The following is a 17142-nucleotide window of genomic DNA, read 5'->3' as shown; positions in this document are numbered from 1 at the left end:
TGATTTGATTTAATTTAATTTCATTTAGTTTAGTTTTATTTTATTTTATTTTATTTTATTTTATTTTATTTTATTTCGTTTTATTTCGTTTTATTTCGTTTTATTTTATTTTATTTTATTTTATTTTATTTTGTGGTTTTGTTTTGTTTTAATTTATTTAGTTTTATTTTATCTTATGAAGTTTTATTTTATTTTATTTTGTTTTGTTTGATTTGATTTGATTTAATTTAATTTCATTTAGTTTTATTTTATTTTATTTTATTTTATTTTATTTTATTTTATTTTATTTTATTTTATTTTATTTTATTTCGTTTTATTTCGTTTTATTTCGTTTTATTTTATTTTATTTTATCTTATTTTATTTTATTTTATTTTATTTTATTTTATGGGGTCACACAGTCCTTTTAAAAAAAAAAGTGTTGGTTACCTCTGTTGTAAACCATAGACTGTATATAATTTATATATATAAATATATATAACCTTCTTAGCTGCAGTTCCTCCCTCCTACCTGCGGGCGGCGCTGTGAGTATCAGCGCTCACAGTGAAGTAAAGCAGCTCCTGTGTGATTGGAGGAAGTAAATCATCAACAAAGAAAGATGGCTGAAGTGATAGAGCTGCAGAAGCTGAAGGTTGGTGCTAATCTTAAATATATATATTAAAACCTGCATTAGCTGATCTTATTAATAAGAGACGTGTTATAGCTGTTGTTAGATTTAATTTGAGACAGTTTGGTGTAGAGTAACTGATCGGTTGGATGAGTTGTAATGTGTGCAGACTGACCGGCGTGTTCACACAGCTAACCGGGCTAAAAGCGCCGAGATATATGGAGTAATAACTCACATTAAAGCAACAAAAAGCTCAAGAAGGGGTTTAAAATAAGAGCTAATTAAGAGTATATTGAATTATAGGTGTGAATGTGGATCAAACTATTCCGCCATGTTTGTCCTTGTCTCATAAATTAACGACGCCGGTGAATAAATGTCTGTTTTTTATTACACAAGTGAGCTCATAAAAACTCGGTTTAATGAGCTTTATCTACTAATAGCTGTGGTGCAAAGTATGGACTGTATTTAATGTACTTTTGCTTTACTTTATGTCCATTTCCGGCTACTTTATTATTCCACTTCACTTCATTTATTTGACTAAGATGAAGATTTGACACAATGGATAATATAACAAGCTTTTAAAATACAACACATTGTTAAGGTGAAACCAAAAGCAGTGTGTAGTCGGATCACATTTCAGAGGTCTGAGTTGTTAACAGCTCCACCAAATAGTGATTTTTCCCTCCAAACTTCTCACGTGGTATAATGTCAATAAATGTTGAAATGATCCAATATTTCACCAAAAATCAAAGATTAGATAAAAAGTCCTAAAACTGAAAAAACATTTGTGTATCAGAACTTAGTTTTTTTTATTCTTTCCTCTCCCATTAATCATCTCACATTTATCTGCTGACCCTTTGAAGGGGCCCCACCCCTAGGTTGGGAACCACTGGACTAAACTGGCTAACTGTATATAAAGTAGAGTAAACTAGCTCCACCTCCAGCAGCTACAACAGTAACATGCTGCTCTAACACTGATGCTTCACTATTAATAATCTAATGATGTCATAATAATAATATATCAGTCAGAGGGACCAAACCACTACTTTTACTGTAATACTGCATACTACATCACTCATAATACTGCAGTACTTTTACTGTAATACTAACATAAAAATGTGATTCTGTAAATGTTAAGTGTTTCTATTGTTTCTCTTTCAGCTTGCCGAGCTGAGGCAGGAGTGCGAGGCCCGAGGTTTGGACACCAAGGGAAACAAAGGGGAGCTCATCGCCCGTCTGCAAGCCTACCTGGAGGAACATGGTGAGAACAAAAAGTATTTTTACGTGTTATAAACATGAAGGTGAAATGTAATCAAGTAGCACACAAATTAAGATATTCCTTTTGTAACTGTTCTCATGACTCGAGGTGATCAAACACGGACTTGATAAGGTCAAGATTAATTGCTTCTACACACAATGCAGATATGAGATGCCAATTGATTTTTCGATGGTTTTATAATTAGATTGTGTCTTCTCCCTGTTTTTATGCAACTCTTACTGTGATAAAATCACTCATATCGCCACCTGGCTTCTTTCTCTCTTCTCTCTGGTGATTGAACATGTTTTCATTCTTTAATCCAAACAGAGGAAGACGTGGACGTGGATGATGTGCTGGGAGAGGATACAGAGGTAATGTGATTGTTTGCTAGATTAATTAAAGAAGTTACTTTTGGCCTCCGGGAAATTATGGCATGTTTTCTCAATAAATGTGTGTCTCCTTCAAGACCTCATTAGACCATTTGTGTGATTAATGTTTCCATTCTCATTTCAGGAGTTCACTAAAGTCGAGACTGCCAATGACGAAAAAGCAGAGAAGGAGTCTGAAACTACTGAAACCGACGAGTAAGTTTACATCCTTTTTTTTTTTTTACTTTGTTTTTCTTTTGAGTTTCTTGGTTGTAAAAAAAAAAAAAAACAGACTCCATCCACACAGGTCTCACTTAGCATCCAGTCATTCCCTCTGTCTGCATTGTCAGACTTTATAAAGTAGAATAGACTCGTCTTTATTATCATTGTACATGTTTAACTAAACTGAAAGCAATCTTAATGGTGCCATAAGTAAAAAAGAAAGAAGGTGCTTATAAAAGAATAACATAAAGAAGTAATTAGTACTAATACTAAAAGGACGGTGAAAACTCATAATAAACACACATAAGACATTCCACACGCTGCCATCACTTTTGCACGATTCCCCTTAAATATTACACACAACAATTGTTGTTGTAGTTATTACAGGATCAGTTTGTTGGAGCATTTAGGGCAGTTACTGCTTTAGAATAAAAACTATTTTTTTTACCCTGCTTGTCTGTGTTTTATCTGTCTTAAGTCTTATTTATTAAATAAAGGACATTCACTACAGTGGAGGCCAGCAGCCCTCACACTCACAAAGACCATTAGTTAAGGCTTCAACGATGAAATAAGTTTTAAAAGCCATCAGTGACGCAGCCTGTGATCTTCCTTCATATCATTAAACTTTTCCTCTCGTCCTCTCTGTGCCAAATATCACACCAGCATGTGTCTCTTTTCTGTAAACGTCCCGTCATGTCTGATTTAAAGTTATGAGGAACATCTACGTAAGACACCTCTGCCCACATGACAAAAAGACTATTTTAACAGTCTGGTCATCAAGTCTGGAGTATAATTGTCTCTCATTGAAAACAGCTGCTTTAGTTTTTATCACGTTTTCAGTCTTTGTTCAATCTTTTTCTTAACATTTTTTCTTCTTTCAGACAAGCTGAAAAGAAGGTGGTGAAAATAAGTCCTCCGTCAACTGCCACCGAAGTACGTATGACATATGTTCAAAAATGTTAATACACATTATGAACTCTAAAACATAACTACATCCATTACACAGCAGAACTTATAAGTCTGAATGTTGAGTTTCTGTCTGCAACTTCTGATTTTTAAATGTTTTGTCGAGCAGAGGCTACAGAAGAGGGCCGAACGTTTCAGCGTGCCTGCATCCTCTGAGAGCAAGAAGGCCATACGTGCAGCAAGGTGAGACTTCAAAGGAACTTTATCCGAGTGTCTCTTTAGAGATAATTCCAGTTTATCGGAATTTGGATGTTGTTTTCATAGTTTTCATAGCCGACGGTTCTCTGGATAACTGGCTATAAAGAAGTCAGCAGGGGTAAAAAAAAAAAAAAAAGCACAAGAAGTCAGATGATCAGATTGGAAACAAAGACTCAGCTTTGCTAAATTTGTTTCAAGTGTTTTTGGTAATCTGATCTGATCATCTGAAGGTGGTTGTATCTTCCTGCCTCAGACTTTGATGCAGCAACGTTGCCAAATTCCCAGATCTGAAGGGCAGAACTGTGTTGTGTTGTATAGTAAGACAAAAGACAATGTGGCTGCAATTGTCTTTCAGCAGTTTATTGCATCATTTTAACATCACAACTAGTTTTAGCCAAACCCGGTATGATGTTGAAACATGAAACGTTGAGGTTACACACGCATTGACATGTTGTGTCCAAAACTGTAAACTATTTTTCTTAATCACAGATTCTGGTTTGGGTTTTTCTTCCAATGAATGAGAAGAATATGTTATTTTATAGATTGAGCAGATTAAGCATTTCAGGGTGGGGGATTTTGGGTGGAAAAAACATGCTAGACACATTATTATATACAAAGCCATGTTGACACAATTTTGCTCATTTTCTTCAGGTTTGGTTTACCCAACGAGGCCTCAAGTCCTTCTCCAGGTCTGTAGTCACTGATGTTACTGTAATATAACCGATCATGGGTCGCATGTTTTGGAGCTACATATAATATTGAACATGTTTGTCATAATGTTTAAATAAAGGTCTCACCTCACCTTTATATTCTTATTTCTAACAGGAGCTACAGATGGCGTTGCAAACAGTAAAGCTCCTGTAAGTGTTAAAAATACTTTCTATTATTTAGCTGATACTTTTCTTTATTCCTTCATTTACTTTAATGATAAAGTGTTTATTTGAATGTCTTTGTATCTCTCTAAAGGTAAGCAGCGATCAGCTGAAGAAGAGAGCAGAAAGATTTGGCATGAACGTTTCATCCATTTCACAAAAGGTAACTGTGTGAAAGAAATGTTTAAATGCTATTTAGAAAGACAGCATGTGGTTGTTCCTGCAGTCCACACAGAGATTCATGTTTAACTGCACACTTTAGTTAATAATATTTTTTCTACAGCTCTTTCTATAGATTCTTTTTAGTCCTTTGTTTGGCGCTAAAGTGACATTAACATGTTTTCCAGATCGAAGAGGATGAAAAGCTGAAAAAAAGGAAGGAGAGGTTCGGTGGCCTGGCAAGCACAGCGACAGCTGTAGGCCCCGAGGTCGAGGTAAGCTTCTTTTATCCATTACATGCTTCTTTAAAATTATTATAGAATATATTAGAGGATTATGACAAAAATGTCTAAGTGGTGTAACCATAAAAACTTTGTACCAAATAATTAAACTTGCTTAAAAACACTAAATTCTCAATAAAACACCATATCAACTAGTTTGACATGATCTTACATTATAACTTTTATATTAAATAAAGGTAATGGAATACAATTGTTCTAAATATTACATTTAATCTGGGGAATCATGTACATCAGGAACCATTTATTTATTAAATAAAGTAATTATTAGTATAAGTCCACTTAAATACACTGTAGGTGGATAAAATATTTAATATTTATCATTCTTTTGTGGTTACACCATTTGACAGTCTTAGTTTTGGTTAAAAAAAAATGGTGCAAATGTCATTTCAAATGACATCAAACCAACAAAAATACAAAATGTTTTAACAAACCTGATGCTGCTTTTAAAACTATTTAAGATATTTTTGAGTTGCTCATCTTGCCAACCCTTATTAGACACTGTCCAGTATATTTCATCACAATGCTGTTGACCTATAATGAACATTGTGTATTTATATCGCTGTTTTCTTTCTCTACAGGCAAAGAAAATGAAGCGTGCTGAACGATTTGGAATAGTGTAAATAATTAGTTTTAGAGCCTGTTTTTTCGTTTTTGTTTTATTTGTTTCTTTTTTTTTGTAAAGCATTTTCATGACTTGTACACCAGAGATTCCCGAAGATCACAAATGTCACTGATAGGATTCCCTCAAAATCGAAATGTATACTTGAAATACAACGATAAATGGGTGGGTTAGATCATTTAAATGTTTTTTGGGTGGAAATGCGTAGACAAAAAGAAACTTGTGATGTTGTTGATGTCAACTACTTGATATTTACTGGATGATTTTTTTTTCTCTCATTACTGAAATGCCTTCAAGTAATTATTTTGAATTTTGCCTCACACAACAAATTTCCATTGATTTCACTTTTTTACGTTGGTTGTCTTTAAAATACAGGAGCTCATTATGTTTTTGTTTAACGGATACGTGATGAAACGTGGTGAAGAACAGCAGATCACAAACCAGTGAGGCTCTTATGTTTCAGACAAGAATCTTTATTACATAATGCAGCATCTACAAACGTCCGTCTCATTATCACAGATACATGCAACATTTTGGCCGGGGAAATTAAAAAATGTGTAATACATTCATGCGAGGCCCAAATATACAGAAAAAGTTCAGATGAACAACAAAGAGGTCTAGTTAATGATAAACGAAAGAGTAAAAAGAAATTGTTTTATCAGCTTTATTGGAAGTAATGAATAAAAAAAATCTATTTTTCAATTGAAATGATTTAACTCACATGTTTGTATTTTACGGTGTGTATTCAAATGTACCTTTGATTAATCAGACGGTTCCTGTTCTTGTTTTCTTTCTGGGACTCCATTGGTACACTGCTTTCAGTTTATCTGTCCATTTTATAACATTTTTGTGATTTAAAATAAATTCTTTTCGATTTTTTGATATCTGCTCTGTTTGATTCTTGTTTTTTGTCTATTTCTTGTCTTTATTGCACAATTTGCAGTTTTACTTTTTATTTGCAATTATTCGTTATTCATGTGCAGCATCAGAGTCATAATTAGTCACTTGTATTATTTTCCTCAATATCTAGTTCATGTTTTCTGATTAACACATTTTAGGATTAATTTAACAAGACAAAGTGGAAGGTAACACAAATATATACTTAATACAATATAAGTGATGGAATACAATATTTACAGTGTAAACACTAATTAATACATAACTATGAGCAGTGTTGGGGAGTAACTAGTTCCATGTAATGGCATTATGCAATATATATACCTACATTTTTACAATTACTGAGAAAAATTTAATTTAATTACAGTTACTGTGTTGATTACAAAGAGGGTTACATCTGAAGTCAGACCTTTAAGATTTTGCTCAGGAGTTTTTTCCTCATGTTTTAATATTTAACATGTTATTGAATACATATATTGCTGTTTTTAATTCTTTGAAATCAATATTTTTTATATTTTATAAATAAATCACGACTTATTTGGAGCACACATGGGCTTAAATGGTGTCACAGTACCAATTAAGCTCATGCCAGACTTTTGACTTTTTTCATCAAATATCTTTATTTTATATTCCAAAATCTACATGAACTAATACATACATTTTCAAATGAGAGGTAAATCTTTATAAGAAATGATCTCCCTTATAATCATGTCAGTATTCATGAAAAACTTGACCTGGCTGAGCTCTGTCACAAAAGAGCTCCAGGAAAAAAAAAGAAAAGTTGTATCTTCCAGTTGCGAATCACTCAGTTCATGCCTTCATGACCCTGAGTCGGCCAGAGTGGAGCATGCAGTCTGACCTGATCTTTCCACCTCTGTTCCTCAGCCGAGCAGAGTGGATCTTTTTCTAAGAGTGGAAGAAGGGCACCGATGGTCTTTTGTGCAGTCTTGGTGATCCGATGCAGATCTCTCCTCTCCTCTGAGGTGCAGCTGGAGAACCACACCAGGTGCATCCATATAGCTCAGGACACTTTCTATGGTGCACTGGTAGAAGTTGGTGAGGAGTTCCTGTGGGAGCTTCTTCTTTCCCAGCTGCTCCATGTCATCGCTCTCCATGTCAGCTCCCTTGAGAGATGAACACCAAGATACTTGAAGGTCCACCACCTGTTCCACATCCTCTCCACTGATCACCAGACTGGCATGTGTTGTGTGTCCTTAATTTATTCTGTAATCAATGACAAGCTCTTCTTCGTCTTGTTGGTGTTGAGGAGCAAGTCATAGTTCTGACACCATAGTTAGTGAATCTAAAAAAAAAAAAAACACCAATAAATGAAAGCAGTAAAAGGAGATGCATGTAAACAAAATGTACACTGCAGAGTAGGACACAAGTCGATGGTCTGGGTCGCAGGAGGATATTCTGTATGAGGGGTGGAAGTAACAAAAAATAATTGATAAAAATGGAGGTGATGAAAATGCATGTGCATTGAAAAATAGAGTGATAAATTATCAAGTGATTTGATCAAGTTTTTGGCTCTCAACTTGCAGCCAAAAACTCTATCAGATCAGATCATTGTTACTTCGACCCTTGAGGCCACTTTTCTCATTTTTGTGTTGTGAATGATGAATGATAAATGTAAGACGGAGAAAATGATGAAACGTGGCTCTGTTTTCATTGTGTCACGACTGTTTAATCAAAATCGACTTTAAATTAATCAAATCATGTGATAGTTTATCACTCTGTTTTTCAATTCACCTCCATTTTTATCAATTAATTTTTGTTACTTCTAACTCTCAAAATTCTGACATCTGCCGGTCGCTATGGGTAACCGCGCTGCCTACGTTCCCGACGTACCCGACGCCCCCCCCCCCTCCCTCCCGCGGTGTGACGTATGTTCCTGTGACGCGCAGCGCTTTTAAACTATCCTCCTTCTCAGTGATGGCGGCTTCGTTTCGTTCTCTCCCCGCAAGCTGTAACAACAAATGGTACTACACCCGGCCACAGATCGACAACAGCCCATCCCGGCGAGCTGGACTTGATCCCGACAAGGAGCTGTCCTACCGGCAACAGGCAGCCAACCTCCTCCAGGACATGGGACAGCGGCTCAACGTGTATCCTTTCTAATGTCTCAGGCTAGCTTAGCATCAGACGGGTTAGCATGTTAGCATCGGCGAAGTTTAGCTCGCGTTATTGTGTGTCCTCTCTTTTAGCGGGAGTTTCGCTTGTTTATGTGTTTCAGGCTCTCTTTCCGAAGGTTGGGTTTGTTGGTTTTAACCGTGTTTCGGGCAGCAGGGTATGGCTAACTGAGTGCGGCGTAGTTGTCTGAGCCGGAGCCGTGAAGGCCCTTGTGTTATCGGCGGGCCTTTTCCAGGACGTTAGCATTAGCAATCGCCGGCCCAATGTGATGTTGTTACTGCAGGGAAGGAAGAATAAGAGGACGATGTTATCTTAAAAACACGCTGTACGTCTTGTCCTTTGGGGTCAGTATGCTATTTGTATGTGTTTTTAACTTTTTTGTTGTTCTGAGTCAGATAGGCTTTATTGGCTGAGTGTGTTTACACCTACAAGGAGAGTGACTTTAGTTTAGTGGCTCTAATTTCACATAAATATCAATATAAAACCTCAAGAAATGTACACAAGGAATGACTATAGGTTTCTGTAATCTGTAAACAGGGTACATATTCTACAAAAGTGTGCTTAGATATGTGTTGAATGGAGGGTAGGGTAGGTGAGGAAGATTGACTATATGAAGAAAAGCAACAATAACAATAATTAGTCCTTAGTAAAAGTAGCTAAAAAATAAAGTACAACCCATATAGAACAAAGTATAATACAACTATTAAAATAAGTGCTGTTGTGACCGGTGTAAAAGTTAAAGTGAAGAGTACGTTTAGCTTTCTTTTAAAAATATTTAGTGAACTGGCTTCCCTGATATCTATTGGTAGTTTGTTTTGGGGTGTAATTGAAAAAGTCTGCATCAGTTATTTATAAATATCAACACAAAATCTTGAGAAATATACACACAAGGAGTGACAGCACGTTAGAAACCTGCAGTGTGTATTTTGTCTCTTTGTCATATTTCAGATGTCTGAGTTGTTTACAGTCCCATAAAATAGTTGTGTGTGTATAAGAAACGCGCACAAAAAGCACAGGTTTTCTTCTGTTTGCAATGTTTTCCCTTAACTACCATGTATCAGGTCCCAGCTTACAATTAACACAGCGATTGTGTACATGCATCGATTCTATATGGTCCAATCATTCACAAGATTTCACAGAAATGTAAGTTTTGAATTTTCTTTTTTTTTTTTGATTTACTTGCCTGATTATTTCCCAGATGAAACTACCAGGTTTTATATCTTAACTCTTTGTGAATTTATTTTCTGTTTACTCTCACCAGGTCATTTCTCCTGCCGCTCTCTTCCTCGCTGCCAAGGTTGAGGAGCAACCCCGAAAGCTGGAACACGTTATCAAGGTGGCCCACGCATGCCTCAACCCTCAGGATCCTTCGCCAGATGTGCGCAGTGATGTAAGTTGGGAAAATCAGTAGCGTTTTGTTTTTCTGCCTGCTGATATGTTTGTCTAATAGAGTAGTGGTTTCATCTGTATTTCAGGGTTTCTGCAGGGTCTTAAAAAGTCTAAAATTTGATTATATATACGTCCATATGTTGCATACTTAGTTAAGTCATAAATATGTACGTTCATTTATCGCTTCCTTCGTCGCCTTTTTTGTTGTTGGAGAAATGCGTTGGTGGGATTCACTGTTAGATCTGTGTGTTTCAATTCTTTCTGAAAGGATCCAGGTTGTGTTGGCTTCAACAATTAGGATTCAGTGGTTGGTTAAAACTGATACCAAACTATCAATTTGAAATGCAGTGTATTATCTGCAAGAAGTCGCTCAAATTATGCACACTTGGTGTGAAAGCACAGATGTCGCACACAAGATCACATCAAATATTTTGTTACTTTGGAAGTAATTCTGAGACTGAGATTTTCCTTATTTTTGTGTACTTCGTGTAGGTCAATTGAATTGATAATGGTCGTAAACAATCTTAAATTTAACTTCAAACCTGCAGAAACCCTGGTATCTGCTTGCATTGCTTCATTAGTAGAGTTACTGCTTATTCATAAGTAACATTTAAGAAATAATCTTTCCTTTTATAGCAGCACTTTCACGTTACATTATGAGTGGGGAACGAACCTTTTTAAACTTGTAACATCTATGTTGTTTTAATTTGTAACTCACCATGACAGTTTTCTTCTCCTATAATGGACGATTTTCTAATGTAAGCTTTAATGTTGATGTTTTTTAAATGCACATTTTCTTGGTAAAAATATACCAACTATTTGAATTGGGGACAATAATTTAATGTGATCTTTTGTTTTGAGCTCTTGCTGCCTCTTACGTTGAGGCTGCTCGATGCTTGGGGCGAGAGCAAAAGAGGAAATGCATCAGGGTCGTAAACTCTGTAGGTTTTTGGTGATCCAGGTGATTTGATGTCTAGTGGTTGTAAAACAAGAGCAGCTGTACTTATCTGTGAGGCTTCATCAGTGATACATGAAAGGTTGAGTTTTAATATAATACCGTAAACTCTGCCGCTGTTTGTAACCCGACCTTTCAGTTCACCTCACGAAGCCTTGCAGACAAATGGTCAAAAAACCTTTTTGTTCAGTTGCTCTTGTTCGACAACGGATAGAGGCCTCCTCCCAGTGAGTAACGTGCCTCTCCTCTCAACCTCAGGCTTACCTGCAACAAGCTCAAGACCTGGTCATTCTTGAGAGCATAATTCTCCAGACCTTGGGTAAGTTGGGAAGGAAGAACTGGGTCCCCTGATTTATTCCCCCCCCTGAAACTCATGTGATTATAAAAAAAAACAGTGTTAACCTTTTTTACTTTTGTCCTACAGAAACCTTGTGTGCAGTTAGCAGCGCTGCAAAGTGACACGCATGCGTAATATTTTAGCAACACCGCCTTACTGCTACATTACCGTTTCCACGCTTTTGTTTCTGTCGTGTCCTTTTAAAAAACTTTTTTTTTTTTTTTTTACATTTCCCTCTTTATTTTGTCTACAAGCCATCTGTTTGAGGACTACGAGATGAAACAATGCATTTTCACGAACAGTTGTTTTTAGTGCGTCTTCATGTTTCCGAGCATGGAGAAAGACGGCTGAAGAAAATAACGTTAATGATTTTTAATTTTAAACAACCCATCTGTTTTCTCACCTGTCAGGAAATTGCTGAAGATTTTTAGCTTGCATGCCGTTAATGTTTAAAACTGTTAACGTTTTCACGCTGTCCAGGATGTTGTTGGAAGACACCCGTTCAAAGTGACGTTCCACGTTACTCTTAACTCTTTTTCGTTTTTAACGCCTTGTTCGTTTTTTGGTTTTCAGGGACTTTACTTGTTGTTGTTGTTGTTTTTTTACTGCTGAATGGAAAATAATCTTTGAAACCTGGAGATCTGTCAAGTGGATTTATACGTTTGACTTCTCCATCTCATATATTCTTTGTTCTGTCTCCTTTTTTATTGCAGCTTTTGAAATCACCATTGACCATCCACATACTCATGTTGTCAAGTGCACCCAGCTTGTCAGAGGTGAGCATCAAAAGACAGGTTTGAGTTTTACTTGTAGCACCTTTTTACAATATATTTTGCACAATTTTTTATAAGTTCGCACTTAAAACAGTTGTAGATTTTAAGTATGTTTTTCTGTTCTGTTGTTGTTCCAGCGAGTAAGGATCTGGCTCAAACATCATACTTCATGGCAACCAACAGGTATATGCACAGTTCTTTACATATCATCGATTTTTACGTTTAATCCTTGAAAACTATATATACTGAATGTCTGTCTGTTCTCTCTCTTTTTCTCCCCGTGTTTTTTCTGTTTTCTGATCGTCTGGGACGTATGCTGCCACATAGTCTGCACTTGACCACATTCTGCCTGCAGTACAGTCCTCCTGTGGTGGCCTGCGTGTGCATCCACCTCGCCTGCAAGTGGTCCAATTGGGAAATCCCTGTGTCTACAGATGGCAAACACTGGTGGGAATATGTTGACCCCACAGTTACCCTTGAGCTGCTGGACGGTATGTGCTCCGAATGACCTTGTAGCTCCGTCTATTCCGCACGCAAGCAAGAGAAAGTGTTTTGAGGAGGGGCCCGCAAGTCGTGCATTAGTTAGACATTAATCTGATAAATGTGGAGCTTTTTTAAACACGTACTCCAGCTGATTTTGTCTTCTTTGTTTTCATGAATTCATTCAGAGCTCACACACGAGTTCCTGCAGATTTTGGAGAGAACGCCCAGTCGGTTGAAACGGATTCGCAACTGGAAGGTACAACTTTTTTTCTTTTTCTGGAGCTTTTGTGACAGAGCTCAGCCAAGTCAAGTTTTTTGTTGAATTACTTAACAGGAAATGGTTGTTTATCTATATCTACTTATATTTAAATAAATAATTTGTACACAAATGCATTCATATATTAGAGAAACACATCTTCATATACTCTGATATACCTCAATTCACAGCAAACAAGTCACTTAACAGGAATTGGTTGTTTTATCTATGTATACATAAAAAAAGATATACATTTTACACAAATACATTCATATACTATTCAAAACACACCTTCTTGTACTCCGATATGCTTTAAATTCAAAGTCACTTAACAGGAATTGTCTGTTTTCTTGCCTCCCAGGCTGGAGGTCAGACACCAAAAGCCAAGCCAAAGGTCCAGGAGGAAGGTGACCAGAGGGACACCATGATGAGCATGATCTCCATGGCCTCCTCAGAGAGCACTGTGGCAGGCCTGATGAGCCTCTCAGCGCCACCTTCCTCCTCTTCTTCCTCATCCGTGGGCGAAAAGGAGAGAGGTACGCCTGGCAGCGCTGCGACTTGGAGCGGTAAAGGCCAGGGTGTAGCGGAGCAGCAGCAACAGCAATCACAACAACAGCAACAGCAGCAGCAGGCCAATAACGAGGTCCACGCCCCAGCTAAAGTGTCGCTGAGTGAGTACCGTGCCAAGAACGCCGACGTCCTAGCCGCCCAGAAGCGGAAGCTGGAGAACATGGAGGCCAGCGTGAAGAGGGACTACGCCAACGCTGCCCAGGCTCTCATTGGTCAGCAGCAGAGGAAGGAGAAGCCGCAGCATCATCACCAGCAGCAGCAGCAGCAGCAGCAGTCCAGCTCCTCCTCCTCTGACATGTCCAACCCGTCTCCCATCATTCTGAAAATCCCTCTGGAGAAGGAGAGGCACGACCGGAGCTCTTTGAAAATGCGTCTCCCCCTCGCTGGCGGAGGAGGAGGTGGAGGCGGCAGTGGCAGCGCCCGAAGCCAGGACCCAGACATCAAAGTCAGAATACGAGTGCCTGAGAAGCAAAGGGGGAGTTCAGGTGAGGAGGGCAAGACCAGGGACAAGCACAGGGACCGGTCAAACCATCATCACCATCATCATCACCACCACCACCATTCGTCCTCTAGCGGCACCTCACTGTCTTCTTCACATAAACACTCATCTAGTTCCAGCGGGGCGTTAGGAAGCAGTAAAAAAATCCCCAGTGACTCCTCTAGAACGAGCTCTTCATCCACTTCTGCCTCGCGCAAGAGAACACACTCCCAAGATCCCTCGTCAGGATCTCACCAGACCTCAAAAGTCAGCAAGTCCTCTAGGAATCCCTACCAGCTACCGTCCCTGTCTTCCTCCGCGGGGCAAACACTGGGGCACGGTCCAGACATCCTCCCCGCTCTGGGCCTTCCACACCACCAAGGGAGCTTTTCGCACTCCAAAAGCGACAAGACGGACACTAACGGACACGGCGCGGCAGGCGGGACCCAGTCGAACGAGTACCAGGACACTTTTGAAATGCTGAACTCACTCCTGAGCGCGCAGGGGGTGCAGCCGTCCCAGCCGTCCATGTTTGACTACAGATCCCAGTACGGGGAGTACCGGTACAGCGGTGGCTCCAGAGGGAGCAACTCCAGGCCGCCGCCCCTGCCTTCAGACCCGCCTCCACCACTGCCGCCGCTACCCAAGTGAGATCCCGGTCAGGAGATGAATTATGTACATTGTACTTGACATCCATGTTGTTACATAGAGTATTGTATAATGATTTTTTTTGTGTGTTTTAAATACTCACAAAACATTTTTATAGGCTTCAGTGTGACAGCAGAGAAATGTACCAGTGAGATGAGTTTTTTTTTTTTCTCTCTCTTTTTACGGTTCACTTGTGGGGCAATAATGAGAGGCTTGAAAAGCTTACAAAATGTGAGAAAAATATTTACAGGAAAGTGTACATACTAATTTTTCTTTTCTTTTCTGCTTAACTCAAATGAAATGTGATGATGGGACCTGGTTTTTTTTTTTTTTTTTACCATCAGTTTTTTGAAAAGAAGTCATTGTCTTTGAAATCATGAGGAAAAGATTTCCATCACATAGCTGTCAGGTCTTCTTACCGATTGTCTTTTTTATAATGTTTTTATAGTATGTTATTTATTAATTGAATGCTTTTAAAAACAAAAACAAAAAACATAGTCTCCCCCCCCCTTTTTTTAACCTTAAGGCCCCTTCCCTCTCTCTATTTCGTCATCAAGACTGTACAGGCTAATTTGAGAGTGCATGTCTCCAAAGCCATCTTTTCAATATTTTTGTCTTTTTAAAAAAAAAACAACCCCACCCATAGCCTCAAAAAAAAAAGAAAAAAAAATTAGGTGATAGCCCCAAACCTTGGTGTTATCTATTTTTGTTTCTTGCATTATTTGGTAAACTTGTACAAAGGTTGTAAAATGTTTAAAACATGAAATATTTTTTACATTTTGTTATGGAAAAATTGCAAAAAAGATGTAAATTAACGAAGCTTGTACTTTTTTTTTTTTCTTTTTTCTGATTTTTAAGTGTTGCAGTCATTGTTTTAAATGGTTGTAAAATATTATGTCAGTTCTCTAATAATTACACTAATGGACAAAGTTCATACAAAAAGGATATACTGTACATCTATGGATCATAGGGTTCAAATTATTAAAACATATCTACTCGGTATGGTCACAGTGAAGGAATTGCCAACACAAAAAAATCCCTCTAGAAATAAATGTGAGTTTTTTTTCCCCTGTAATGTAACTGTCACTTGTCCAGTTTTTTGGGTGATTACAGCTACATGAAAATATAAGACACAAGGCAGCCTACATGGGTACACATAATTCCCAGCGCCCCACTGTAACCATGAAACTCTGCCATAAAAATAAAAGTTTTAACTGCCGGTGCTAACTTTGTGGTGACCATATTGAGCTCCGCACACAACAAAGTATTCACGACACACATTATCAAAGACTTAGTCACAGGTCTTCTGTCTGTCTGTCTTTATGGTCGTCTTTCATTTTTTTATCGATTCTCCCTTTTTTTGGGGGATGTTTTTAAAAAGAAGTGTAAAATCCCAGTGTATACCTGTGAGTACATGCCGATCTGATTTTAATCATCTTGAAGTTGTCTTGTTACTCCATATGCATCGTAAAACCCTCAAAAAAACTGACTTGATGGTTTTTTTTCCCAGCTTCAGATTGTTTATAATCCATCCACAAAGCCATGATACATCAAAAAACAAAACAAAAAAAAAGTTTGCATGTGTTCTTCAGTTGTGTAAAATCATCCACGGCGAGCAGGTTATTGACATACCTCCACTACAGGGTCATAAGCATGAAGTATAATACTGTTTTAATTTGAATTAATGTTTAAATTTGTGTTGGAGCAAAAATAATGGAAGACTGCTATATGTTGGGAAGAGAATCGGGTATCATCTGTACATTTGATTCATATTAAGCTTTACATGGTTTTTTGATTGTATAGTATTACTGCTTTTAACCTGCGTTTTTGTTTTTTTAAACATTTTTTAAAACCTGTTTATCAAAAAACTCATTTTGTTTTAGGCAGTTCACAGTAATGCAGTACAACAAAATCAGCCATACAACTGTAAAATGTTTTTTGTTCCTTTTGATATATGGAAGATACACAGAGAAGAGTGCAGCTCTTTGCTCAGGCAGCAGAGGTTTTTAAAAAGTAATTTAGTTATTACACTCTTGGTTGTAACAGGGAAAAAAGTAAATGCACTGAATATTTATCTTGGTAGGTTTGCCTACAATGCAATTGACAAAGTGTTACATGTATAATGGTGAGACTATTAGAATAGATTTCAATATATATCATTGCCATCTTTGGGGAAAAATTGTTTTATTTGATCTGGACAAATCTTCCAGTTTAAAAAAAAAAAAGAAAAGTATTAACTTTTATGCTGTGAGAAAGTCATACAAAAGGACACACATTTCAGATTACACCCATATGTGAGAAATAAATGGAAGACACTCATGCAACCTAACAATGCAAAAATCACATAGCTACAATAAGTTTCATGTTTTTTTTCATGTCTTGGTGTTTTTAGTGACACTCAGGTCTGGAAATATAAACGTTTTTTTGGGATTTCTTTGTTTTTTGTTTTTCAGTTTAAAATGTTATATCTGAACACTGTTCTTTTTTGATATAATGTGGTTGCTTTATTCCCAATTAAAGTCAATAAAAAAATATTTTAAGAAAAACCCTTGCTCATTGCATCATAAATGTTTCCATGAAGCTTATTCTACTGTTGCAATATATATGTTTCATGCTCCCCCTCCTTGATTGGCGTGTAAATTAAGCAATGGCGT

The 17142-nt window shown here is 37.4% G+C and overlaps 2 protein-coding genes across 2 annotated transcripts; both read left to right on the top strand.

Moving 5' to 3' along the window:
* The first annotated feature begins 577 nt into the window (after positions 1–577).
* Positions 578–6449, top strand: sarnp (SAP domain containing ribonucleoprotein). The gene is made up of 11 exons (XM_062426870.1): positions 578–629; positions 1767–1866; positions 2191–2234; positions 2377–2447; positions 3335–3386; positions 3529–3602; positions 4269–4306; positions 4443–4477; positions 4584–4652; positions 4837–4923; positions 5529–6449. Exons 1-11 carry the CDS (start codon positions 597–599, stop codon positions 5568–5570), a joined length of 645 nt encoding a protein of 214 aa, XP_062282854.1. The 5' UTR covers positions 578–596; the 3' UTR covers positions 5571–6449.
* Positions 6450–8401: 1952 nt separating this feature from the next.
* Positions 8402–17004, top strand: ccnt1 (cyclin T1). Its single transcript, XM_062427726.1, is given in 9 exon segments — positions 8402–8574; positions 9661–9742; positions 9861–9989; positions 11202–11262; positions 11994–12098; positions 12101–12236; positions 12381–12544; positions 12722–12792; positions 13154–17004. Coding segments are annotated over 9 exon segments (2259 nt in total). The 3' UTR covers positions 14492–17004.
* The last annotated feature ends 138 nt before the right edge of the window (positions 17005–17142 follow it).

Source organism: Scomber scombrus, chromosome 10, assembly GCF_963691925.1.
Source record: "Scomber scombrus chromosome 10, fScoSco1.1, whole genome shotgun sequence".
NCBI classification, from domain to species: domain Eukaryota; kingdom Metazoa; phylum Chordata; class Actinopteri; order Scombriformes; family Scombridae; genus Scomber; species Scomber scombrus.
The sequence above is the reverse complement of the archived record's forward strand: the minus strand, read 5'-3'. Positions and strand labels throughout refer to the sequence as shown.